General features: G+C 55.4%; 1 protein-coding gene across 2 annotated transcripts in view; it reads left to right on the forward strand.

Moving 5' to 3' along the window:
- The window catches only part of ACVR2B (activin A receptor type 2B), a 29,848-nt gene extending 20,084 nt beyond the window's left edge, over positions 1-9,764 (forward strand). For both annotated transcript variants that reach the window (XM_084902824.1, XM_084902825.1), the window contains exon 11: positions 710-9,764. In XM_084902824.1, coding sequence (XP_084758950.1) covers positions 710-904 — 195 coding nt within the window. In that variant the 3' untranslated portion in view covers positions 905-9,764. The remainder of the gene's footprint in view (positions 1-709) is intronic.
- Positions 9,765-11,208: the final 1,444 nt, after the last annotated feature.

Here is an 11,208-nt window from a genome sequence, read left to right on the forward strand (position 1 = left end):
GGGAGCTCCCGGATGCGGGCCTTCCGTCCACAGTGTGCCCTTCCCAGCTCCGCCCAGCTGGGTCCCGCTTAGGGTGTCACACCACCACATCCTTGGACTCTGGGGAGTGGCCCCAGGGGCTGCGGGGCGTGGGGCGGGACAGTGCCCTCTGGTCTCCGCTGTGACCACCGCTTTTTTTGGGCCCTTGGGCTTCCCATGAGATTTTGTTTGAACGTCACTGTATCTGCCCCAGGAGGGTCCTGGTTCCCCCCCTCCCTACACGGAGGTTCAGGGGACCTTCCTTTTTATTTTTATTTTTTATTTTTTATTTTATTTATTTATTTACTTATTTTTTTACAGAGAGGAAGGGAGAGAGAGAGCTAGAAACGTCGATGAGAGAGAAACATCGACCGGCTGCCTCTTGCACACCCCCTACCGGGGATGTGCCCGCAACCAAGGTACATGCCCTTGACCGGAATCGAACCTGGGACCTTTCAGTCCGCAGGCCGACGCTCTATCCACTGAGCCAAACCTGGCTTCGGCCAGGGGTCCTCCTTCCTGTCGGGGAGGCCAGTGGGCTCAGGATGGTGACTCCTGCTGGCGGGCAGCTTCTGGGGTTGGGATGCCCGTGGGCTCTGCCTGAGCTGAGGCAGCATCGCCAAGCTGGCTGTCCCCGGGCGTGTCCTCCCTGAGGGCACTGACAGGGTCTCCTCTCCCCCGCCGGGCGCAGGGCCTGGCCCAGCTCTGCGTGACCATCGAGGAGTGCTGGGACCACGACGCCGAGGCCCGCCTGTCCGCGGGCTGCGTGGAGGAGCGGGTGTCCCTGATCCGGAGGTCGGTCAATGGCACTACCTCGGACTGCCTGGTCTCCCTGGTGACCTCCGTCACCAACGTGGACCTGCCCCCTAAGGAGTCGAGCATCTGAGCCCAGGACGCGCGGGTGGCTCCCCGGACTCCCTGGATCTGAAGAGGAAAGGAGGAGGAGGAAAAAAAAAAAACAAGTGTTTTCTTTTGGAAGTCCCACACCACCAACAGACTCACACAACGCAGCTGCTATTTTACCTTGACCTTTTATTATTATTATAATTATAATTATTATTTTTAATGTTATTTTTGGGATCGGATCAGCTCTACCAGCACATGGCTCTACTGTATCGCCCGCCGCGGCCGGCGCTGCTGAGGTGCTGAGCCGTGAGCGCGGGCCGGCGCCTCCCGTCCTCGGTGGGTGCGTGTCTCCCTCCCGCCTCCTCTCGGTTCCTGTCTCCGAACCCGGGACACGAAGAAGCCCCCCTCCCGGGAGTCTTAGGACACTTAATGCTGCAAACTCTTTGGAGAGGAACCTTTGAAGACTGTTACATCAGAACACACCTTCCTCCAGAGGAGTCCCTCCCTCCCTCTTCCCCTCCCTCCCTCCCTCCCTCCCTTCCTCCCTTCCTCCCTTTTAGGGTGTTTTTGCTCCCTGTTTAGACAGCGAGTTTAAGAAACAGCAGCCGTGTCTCACACGGATTCACGGGTGTCTCCTGGCCGAGGCCAGCCGGGAGGAGGAGGCTGGGCGGACGCGTCGGAGGGGGCGCGGCGGGGGGCAGTCTGGAACCAGCCGCACTGGACGGGGCGCATGGGAGAGCACCCTTCGCCGTGAGGCTACTTCTCAGGTAACGGGAGCCGAGGGCAGGGCCGGGCGGAGGCCGGAGTGGGGTTTGGAGGAAGCCCGGAGGCCCTGGCCAGGCTCTCCCCCCTCAGACTGAACGCTTCCTTCTGCCCCGCGTTCTCCTTAGGTTAGGGCAGGAGTCACGGCCGCGTGAGTATGTTCTTTGGTTCTTTCTGAGACCTGATGCTGTCCATGTCCTTGGGGGGCGGGGAAACTCGGGGTATTTGCCTCCTCCGGGAGCATTCAGGGACGCGCCCGCAGGGGGCGCCCCGCAGCCAGGCAGGAGGGACCGGGTGGCTCTGCCCGCGCGGTGACACCCCTGTCCTCTCTGTGAGGCTCGCGGGTGTGCTCTCTCCAGACCCTTCCAGTGGTGCATATCCTAAAACCGTCCTCTGTCTCGCCGTCACCTTGCTCTAGTCCGTGGATGTTCCTAATGCTGCTGTTTCAACATTTGACTTTTTTTTTTAATTTATGAAACATGCAAAATTTAAAAAGCAAACATGAAACACACACACACACACACACACACACACACACACACACACGCTTTGCTATGTGGCTTCCGAGGTTTAAATTTTGAAAAAAGAAAACTTCGCGACCACAGACCACCTCAAACCAGAAATACCTCAGAACTTTCTACTCGTGTACTGCGTTTTATTGTCTATTTTATTAGTTGTGTTGTCTTGTAACGAGTGTATTTTAATGTGAGTTGGCTTTTGCGACCAGGAAGTTTAAAAGAAATAGAGAAAAAGGAAAAAGAAAAAAAAAAAAGTTTGAGTGGTGTAGGTAGTGCTGCCGTGTCTGTTGGCTGACGCCCCGTGTAAATAGCGGTCCCCGCCCGTGGGCCGGCGGGCTGCGCGGGCCCATCCGGGCATCCGTCACACGTGTTTGTGAAGGCTTTTCCTTCTCTGGGTCCTGTAGACAATTTTATCTAAAACCGATCTCTCCCTCTTGCAGGGGGAGTTGGAGGGCGATGGGGAGAGGCTGACCCGGGAGCCTGCGAGGGACACCTCCGGGGGTGGTTTGGAGGTCCAGGGGTGTCCTTCCGGCCGATGGGTGGCTGCTCAGAAGGACAGGCCGCCCCACTGTAGCTGGGTAAAACGGTGGCCTGAGGACATGAGCAGCTGTGACCTCGGGAGAGATCCATGGTCGCCTCCGAATCCGCTGTGATTCGGGGCGGCCCCCGGGGCCCCGCTGCTCACTCGCCCGCCCGGCACGCTGTGTGCCCTCTGCCCGCCTCCCAGGGCTCCGTGTGTGCTCCGTGGGCCGAGGTGGGAGCGGGCTGAGATGGCTCCAGGGACAGGTCTTGTTGTTGTGTTGTTTGGGGAAGCTATGTTGTTGTTTACTTTAAAAAAACAAACAAACAAACACTATTTCGTGCTGTGGTATTTTTCTCCCCTTGGAGTAATTTTTTTTTTTTTTTTTAACAGCAAAACAGGTCTTACAGCAGTTGCTTTTCTTTTTCACGGATTTCTTTAAGAAGCTTTAAACTATTTATTGAGAAGTGCCATATCTACTTTCCATAGCGTTCTCCTCAGGCAGCGCTGGGCAGCCCTGCTTCTCGCCCCCAGAAGCCCGGGAACCGCGGGCTCCTGCGGCGGGCTCCCCCGGAATGGCTGGGTCCCGTTCCCGCGGGGGGCACCCGGCCCCTCCTCGCGTGCTCTTCCGCGTCCCCTCGGGGGCTCTTCCCGTCGTGTGCCCGCTGGCTTCGCGGGAGGACAAGCTCGGGCCGGGCCGTGGGGGACCTGCTGGTCAGGACGCCTTCCTGGCGGCCCGCATGCCTTTATCCGGGGGCTCCCTCCTCGCTGGCCCTGCGCTCGGCCGCGGGGGCACCTCTCTCGGGCCTGGGCCCCAGGAGGAGGCGCCAGGAGATGGTCCCGTTGGGTGTGGCCGGGGAGAGGGGAGAGGCCCGGGGTCTGACCAGCTCTGTAGGCTCCAGGCTGCCTCCTCCCCACCCGCCCGTCCTCCATGCTGGTGTCCGGGGGCCTGGCTGTGGGATGGGCTTTGGGAAAGAATGTGCTCTGTCTGCAGACACCCACGGTCACATGGGAAGACATTGTTAGCCAGAGAAGCCCGGCAGGGGGGACAGAGCACCGTTTCTCAGAGTCCCCAGAAATGGGCGGGGAAGGCTGTGAACGCAGCCAGCAGACATCCTGAGCTGGCATGAGCCAGGCTTTGTCCTGAGGCCGCCGGTCCCCATCAGGAGTCCTCTGAGCAAGTTACTCAGGGCCAGGGCTGTCGATGGACCGTTCTCAGGAGGAAGGGAGGCCTGGCCACGAGGGAAGGGGAGAGCATCACCAGCCTTTGTGACTCAGCACGGCCTTGCTGGCGTGCGTGCTGGCTTCAGCTCTGCCCGCGCAGGGTTTTCCCCTGGGCACCAGCCGCCTCGGACTCGATCCCTCCTGTCCAGATGCGGCGCCCGGGTGTCCAGCCTTGAGCATCTCCGGGAGGGATTTCACGTGACATTCGCTTCTCCGCCGAGGGAAGGGTCTCGCCTCCGGGCCACTGCGATAGCTCTTCCGTGGCCCCCGGGGGCCAGGCTTGCTCTTGTCCTGGCTTGTCACGTCCTGCTCTGGGAAGCAAAGCGAGTGAGCGTGTCACCTTTCTCTCCAGTTGGCCACGTTCCTGCTCCCTGCCACCCTGCACTGGGCGCCGGGTTGTGAGTGTGCTGTTCCCTTGGCGACGTGCCCAGCTGCGTATTGAATGTCCACCACGTGCTGCGTGCGGCTCAGAAGGCCGGTCACGTGGCCCTTGCATGCTGAGCCACGAGGGCCGAGGAGGGGCTGTGCCATCTAGGGCGGGAAGGCTGGTTGGCACTCTTGCAAATGGGATTCTGCTCTTTTTTAGAATGCCCGGTAGCATCCCCAGCACTCATCGGGAATACCAGGGGTGGGTGTTTCTCAGTCATAGAGTAAGTGTCAGTAGGTAAGTCTTTAAGCATTGGTACTCAAAGCCCACCATAGCCAGGCGTCGTTCCCGAGAGCTTGACTCCCTGGAGAAAGACCTGATTGGACAGCGTTTTCCACGACCGAACGCCGTGGGATTGCCCGTCTCAGCCGTTTCCCATGGGCTTCGTCATGGCTTCTGTTTGGGGAGAGAGCCAGGCACGGCTGGCATGTCAGGGGCACCCACCACCTTCCTGAGCAGCACAGCGAGGAGCTGACCCCTCACCCTCACCCCGGGCGGCGATCGGAGAGGAGAGGGCGTGGGGGCTCTTCCTCATCGGGGCGATGGGAGTTCTCCTTGGTCGGCGGCTAATACAGTCCAGTACTCAGCAGCTAACGGGTCCAGCCGGCGACGACAGGTTTCCGTCCCGGTGAGCTGTGGTGTTTTTGGTAAAGAAGCGGGCCCAGGAATTGCGTTGACGTTTTCCATGCTCTCGGTCTAGATTGGTACGTGTGGAATGAATTCAGGGTCCCCCACCCGTAGTTCTTTTTAGTAAGGTTCCTTGGTCGTTGACTTGTAACCAGCAATTCACCTATGAATGTATCCCAAACCCTTAGAAGGCTTGGCTAGTTTTTTTTGTTGTTGTTTTTTTTAGGATGATGATTTAGTTTTGTAGGAAAAAGAAGCTGAAGTTTACAACACCCCCTTTCCCCTTGGAACTTCGGTTGGCTCAGCCACATTTTCACCAACAGTCATCGTACGGAAGTACGGGTGGTCTAGTGGGATGTTCTGAATATTGATTTTTACGCTCGTCTTGGGTCTGCTGGGATCTTCGTTTTGGAAAGGGTTCACCACCGTCTGCGTTTTCACAAGCTCGTACGCTTCGTGCGGGTGTCTTCCGTGCGCGCACGAAGCAGGACTCCTGGCCGCGGCGCGCCCTGGGTCCCTGTCGTGCCAAAACCAGCGTCGCCTGGTTTGCCCCTTCGGCAGCTCGTAGAGGTGACCTTAGTGGTTTTTCCTCGTGAATGGAAATGCCTGTTTTCTAAATGCCAGTGTTTGGCGGTGGCCCTGGCGTGTAGCGCTGGGTTGTCTGGGGCCCGGGCACGTGTGAGGACACAGGGCACTAAAGAAACAGACACACGGATGTATGCGCGTTTGCGGCTCGTTGTACAGATGTGGGCTCTTCCGGACACGGGTGGAAAAGCGTCCCATCTCCAAAGTTTACATTGTGGGCTCGTCGTCGTCGTCATGGGAGAGAGAGGGCCCGTGAGCCAGTGCGGTCCAGGCAGGCGCGGGCGGGTCATTGTGCGGGCGGGGGGCGGGGGGGGGGGCCCGTCTGGAGTCCTGCGAATGAATGTCTGCCCCTGCCCTGCCCGTCCCGTCGCGTTGGCATCGGAATGTGGTTAGCTAGCACTGTAAATAAAAGAGTAGGTTCTATAATAGAGATACGACACTTGAAATTTTACTTTAAGAAGAAGAAGAAAAAAAGAATCTATAGCTCTACATATGTATTTAGTTATATCCCCTGACAGGCTCTTCTGCGCAGCGTGGAGATTGTTTTATACCAGATTATTTTTATAAAGCCTCGTGCGTGTGAAGAAGAGTGATGTAGGCACCCCCGTCATGAGCTTTACCTTTCAGGACGTATGTACACTGGAGCGGGGGTGGCCTGGCGCTCAGCTGGATTCTCATGACACAGCGGCCGGTCAGAGTCTGGCGATGGGTCCTGTTGGGCCAGAACGCCCCTGCGGCTGCCCGGGGGACCGCGGTGCCTCTGCCAGGCGCCTGGCAGAGGGAGGAGGGGCCTGGGCAGAGCGAGAGGAGCCTGGCGGTGTTTCACATTTGCGCTTCCTCCTGAGATGTCTTTTGAACAAAGGGTTCTGAGGTTCAAACTCAGTGGGTAAGCTCCTGTCCTCGGTCCTGGGAGGGTGATTGGGGGAACAGGAGGTGCCTGGGGGTGCAGACGGGGGCAGGCTGGGGGACTAGATTTGGTGATCGGAGTAATTCACCAGACTGGATGATCTAGGACCAAATTCCCCGTGTGCAGGACAAGATGGCCAGCTGAGCATTCGTTTGGAAAGGGGGAGGGTGGAGCGGGTGGTCGGATGGAATGGCGAGCTGCCAGGCGCAGCCCGTCCTCTCTGGGCAGGAGGTGGGGAGGGGAGAGGGGTGGCTCGCTGCTTTAGTCCAGGGAGCCCATGGGGAAGCGCAGCTCCCACCAGCAGGGCGTCCTTCTGCCGTCTCCTCGGGGCCCTGCTCTTCCCCCTGGGTCAGCGTCACTGGCGTCTCTTGAGGCGCCTCCATGTCCGCCGTTTTATGGGGGGGTGGGACGTGGGTGGTGATCTGGGGGAGCCTCGCTGGTGGGGAAGTAGGGGGCGTGAAGAAGGAAGCTGGTTCTTTGTCTCCGTATCTGCCAGCCCAGGGTCCGTATCCGGGCCTGCCCGCGGGCTGCAGGCCGCTGGCTCAGGCGCCCTAGTGGCCGCTGTGTCGGGGTGGCCCTCCCCTCCTGCGCCGTCTTAAATCAGCTGCTGCCCAGCCCGGGCAGAGGGCAGTTGTCCTGCCCCCGTCCTGTGCTCGGCATGCGCTTCGTTCCAGCAGATCCAGCCGCACCCGGGGACCCCCCATCGTTTCTCTCCGTGTCCCGAGAAAGGTCGTGCTGTGCCCCGCCTGCCTCTGGGAATGGGATTCTGTTGTGCCTTTGTTTTCTCACCTGCCTCCCCCTAAAAGCAACTGCTGTAAGCGTTCTCCCTCCTTGTCTTTTCTAGCCCAGGCCCCCCCCCCCCCTCCTTTTTCCTTTGTCCCAGCTGTGATCTCGGGGTGCAGCTTCTGCGCTCCAGGTACTGTCAGAACCAGTTACCTCAGACCTCACGTCGACAGTGTCACCGCCCGGGCCCTCGGTCCTGCAGGCTGGCCCCGTCCCCGGGCAGGAGCCCTGCCTCGCGTGGCCGCGTGTGCGTGGGGAAGGGAGCTCCCCCCGCTAGGACCGAGGAGCAGGCTCCTGGCCAGCGCCCCGTGCACTGCGGTCGGGGGTCTGGAGGGTCGCCCCCGCGGTGCTTCCCGAGTTCCCCTTCGAATTCTGCCGTTTTCAGTATTCCCGCATCTGGACGGGCAGAGGGGTCCCACGGACTGGGCTCGCACGTCCGGCCGCCCAAGCTCCCATGCCCAACATTCCTTTGAGTGGCAGGCGTCAGGCCCGCCCCCCCACCGCAGTGCACGGGGGGGGGGCAGATGTCTGTGGCTTACTTTGCTGTGAAATTAGGCCTTTTGTGGGATTGTTGGCTGTTTGTCGTTTTGATGTATTTTAAATAAATATATATATATATTTTTTAAAGAGTCTTTTTTACCAGTTCAAAAAGTTTAATGAACCAGCAGTCACCACATCTGAATCTTCATCTCTGGGGCATGGATAGCAGACCAAGGTCAAAAGCGGTCACGGCCGTGTGCCTGTGGCGGCCTGCAGGCCGTGGGACCTGAGGTCAGGGTTCCCGCTGGGTCCCGGCCCCGCCTTCATGGTGTGTGCGTGGTCTCTGCCCCGCTCAGCTGGACTGTCGATCTGGGTCCCTGCAAGTGCGTTAGCCGTGAGGTGGGGTGGGGGGTGTACTCTGAGCACTGCCGAGAGTTATGTGTATGTTTAGCCAAATAACTCCTCTTCGAGGGAAAAACGCTACCAGCCACGGCAGAGATGAGAGTAGGAAAGATTAGGCAGCAGTTGGGTTTTGATTGGGGAAGCATCCAAGTCGCTGTCCAAGGCCATCGGAGAGCCGGTGATCGATCATACAGAGATTCCTGGGCGATCTCATCTGAAAGCATTGAGACCTGCAGAGGGGAGGATTGTGAAAAATGCCAGTGGCTTTCCCTCCCCTTCCCTTCCCCTCTCCCCCCCTCCCCCTAGAATTCTGTAAAAAGGCAAAGAACATGGAGTGGTACTTGAGATTTGAGGGTGAGGGTTACTGCAGATTGGAAACGTATTTCTAGGTTTCAGTTCCGCGCCACAAATCAATACAATGCCATTTTCAACTGTACAAAAGAATCTGCTTATGGATTTGCCGTGATCTTAAAAGGGCAGCGTCAGAGGCCGAGTTTTTCACCTGTTCATGTTTCTCCACATTTGTCCTTGAATCTGAGTAACCACACAGTACTGTAAGCCTAACTTCCATCGCGTTTGATGTCCATTCTTGCGAAAAGAGCTCCTGCAGGTCACAGACTCGTAAAGGAACACAGCAGCGGGCACACCATCTGCTGGACCGGTTTTGGAACCAGAGAAGTGTCAGCTCTCCTTTGCCATCTTCTACATCCGTTTTTACCAGCGACTTCTCAGTTTGTACATTATCTGTAAGGAGAAGGGAAACCCTAAGACTTGTCTAACTTAGTGGAGAATGCGTGTGTTGGGTTTAGGATGATAGCGAAGCCTTACTGAGCTGTGTTATCTAACTTGTATATAAAACACTGTAATTAAAAGTTTGGATTCACCTGTTCCTTGCGGTTTTAAAACCAGTAATTGCAGACTCTGGGGATGTGACTAGTCTATGACTTAAGGCTGTTCGCAGCAAGGAAGCTCTTCCAAGTGCTAAAACGAAAGACTTCTAGTTTTTGGCTCAAATTCGGTTAAGTACTGTTTGTATGCCAGGATATGTGAGATGTAAATGTAATAGGCCACTTTCACCCTCGTAGCTATAAAATGAAAATTTTGTAGGACAGAAATAGCTTGTACTACTGAATTAACAGAAGTTGTACTGAAGTATGTTTTTAAAACTATATCTATCTATATATACACAGAGTAAAGTTTGTTGCTGTTACCCTGTCTGGATTTCAAATGTGTGCTGATATATATGTTACACACACACACGCACACATATATATCTTATACACGCACACATCGAAAATGGCCTAAAGCAGACATCCATGTAATTACAGTTGCAAAATGAAGACATTTTTGGAAAGAACATTGTATCATAGTTCATTCATTTGCAGTGGCTCTCTGTTCCTCTTTCCTGTGGTGATTTTAGAAACGAGTGTCAAGTTTGGAGTTAGCTCTGCTACGTTGGGGTTTTGCTGCTTGAACTCTGCACTGGGTCCTCAAACAAACCGATGTGAATGTAGCCCCCTTCCTCCTCCCCCCCCTCCCCCCCCCCGCCATGTGTGAAGAAGCAGCCACACCCCAACAGAATAGGAGGAAAAATCTAGAACTATTTCAAGTTTTATCTTTTTTGTATATGAAAATGAAATAAAATGATAATAATATTGAAAAAAATCCTGTTGTCTCTCGTGATCACTGGGCAGGGGATTGAGGTTTCTTTTCATGGGGATTCGGAATAATTAAAAGGCTGCTCTGGCCGACTCTGACACCTGTGAGGTCCCACTTGGTACTCGTCGGGTAGTGGATGGTTGAGTGCCTCGTCTAGCGTGGTCCTGTGGGGAGGAGCTAGGCACGGGTCTCCCATCTCCCCTCCCCAAACCCAGGGCCCAGTTGGAGATCCTGGGTTTCTCCTAAATCAGTGGTCGGCAAACCGTGGCTCTCAAGCCACATGCGGCTCTTTGGCCCCTGGAGTGTGGCTCTTCCCCAAAATATCACGTGCGGGCGCGCATGTATAGTGCGATGGGAACTTCGTGGCCCATGCGCAGAAGTCAGTTTTCGGCCTGAGCGAGTCTGTTTTGAAGAAGTGGTTCTAACGCCGAGCCACAAGGGGCCAAAGAGCTGCATGTGGCTCGCGAGCTGCGGTTTGCCGACCACTGTCCTAAATGAACTGTCTTGGGACTTTGGCTAAGCTCCTTAGAGCAGGGGTATATTTTCCAAATCTCCAAGATCCCCCACATAGATAGCAGTCTTATACTTTGCAGGCAATCCTGAGCCATATTTTTGCAAGCAGAACAGAGGTGCCTAGAAAATGGGTTATATGCAGGACCACTGCAGAATATACGCTCTGCCACTCCTAAACGTGGCTGAGGATCAGGGTCACTTGCTGAGCTGTTCAACAACAGAGTTTTGGGCCACCACCCCAGATCTGAATCAGCAAGCCAGCTCTTAACGTTGTGGAGTTCCTGACTTATCTCACTAAATGAAACGCGGTTCCCTGCTAATAAAATAATTGTATTGTTTTATTAGTTACAATTATTAAAACAATAATTGTATTGTTTTAATAGTTTCTACTACCTAACAAAACAAAAACACGGAAAGCCCCAGAAATCACCCCACTGCTTTCGTGACATCTAAAGAATTGTTTTTTGGCTGGTGACTAAAGTTGGGTAAGTGGAGAAACACCAGCTTTGCATCCTTCTGGTGGGGCAGATTCCTTTTTACTTGCCCCTTTATAAGGATAAAACAACCTGCTTGGAATTCTTGGGGACTAATTTCTAATAAAGGAGCCCTTTTTTTAGGGAGCAGTTGTCCAGGGTTTGGCTTCTTTTTGCCTTTTCAGGTTCAGAACGTTCACCTTTTATGAGTGAGTGCCCCTAATGCTGAGCACAGAGGAGAGGAAGGCATGGTTTTGAATGAGGCTCTAGGAGCTGGAAGTTTGGATTGTAAGAGTCCTATGGTCAAATTTTCCCTCCAACAAAGGAACTTTTCCCCTAAAAGAAAATGGACACAGAAGGTGTTTTTTGTTTGTTTGTTTGTTTGTTTGTTTTTTGGGGAGCGGGTAGGTGGGGTGGGAGCTCCTGCACTCTGAGATTCAGGATCCTGAGCCTAAATGGAGTAT

This window comes from Pipistrellus hanaki (genome assembly GCF_964339955.1).
Source record: "Pipistrellus hanaki genome assembly, chromosome: 13".
NCBI classification, from domain to species: domain Eukaryota; kingdom Metazoa; phylum Chordata; class Mammalia; order Chiroptera; family Vespertilionidae; genus Pipistrellus; species Pipistrellus hanaki.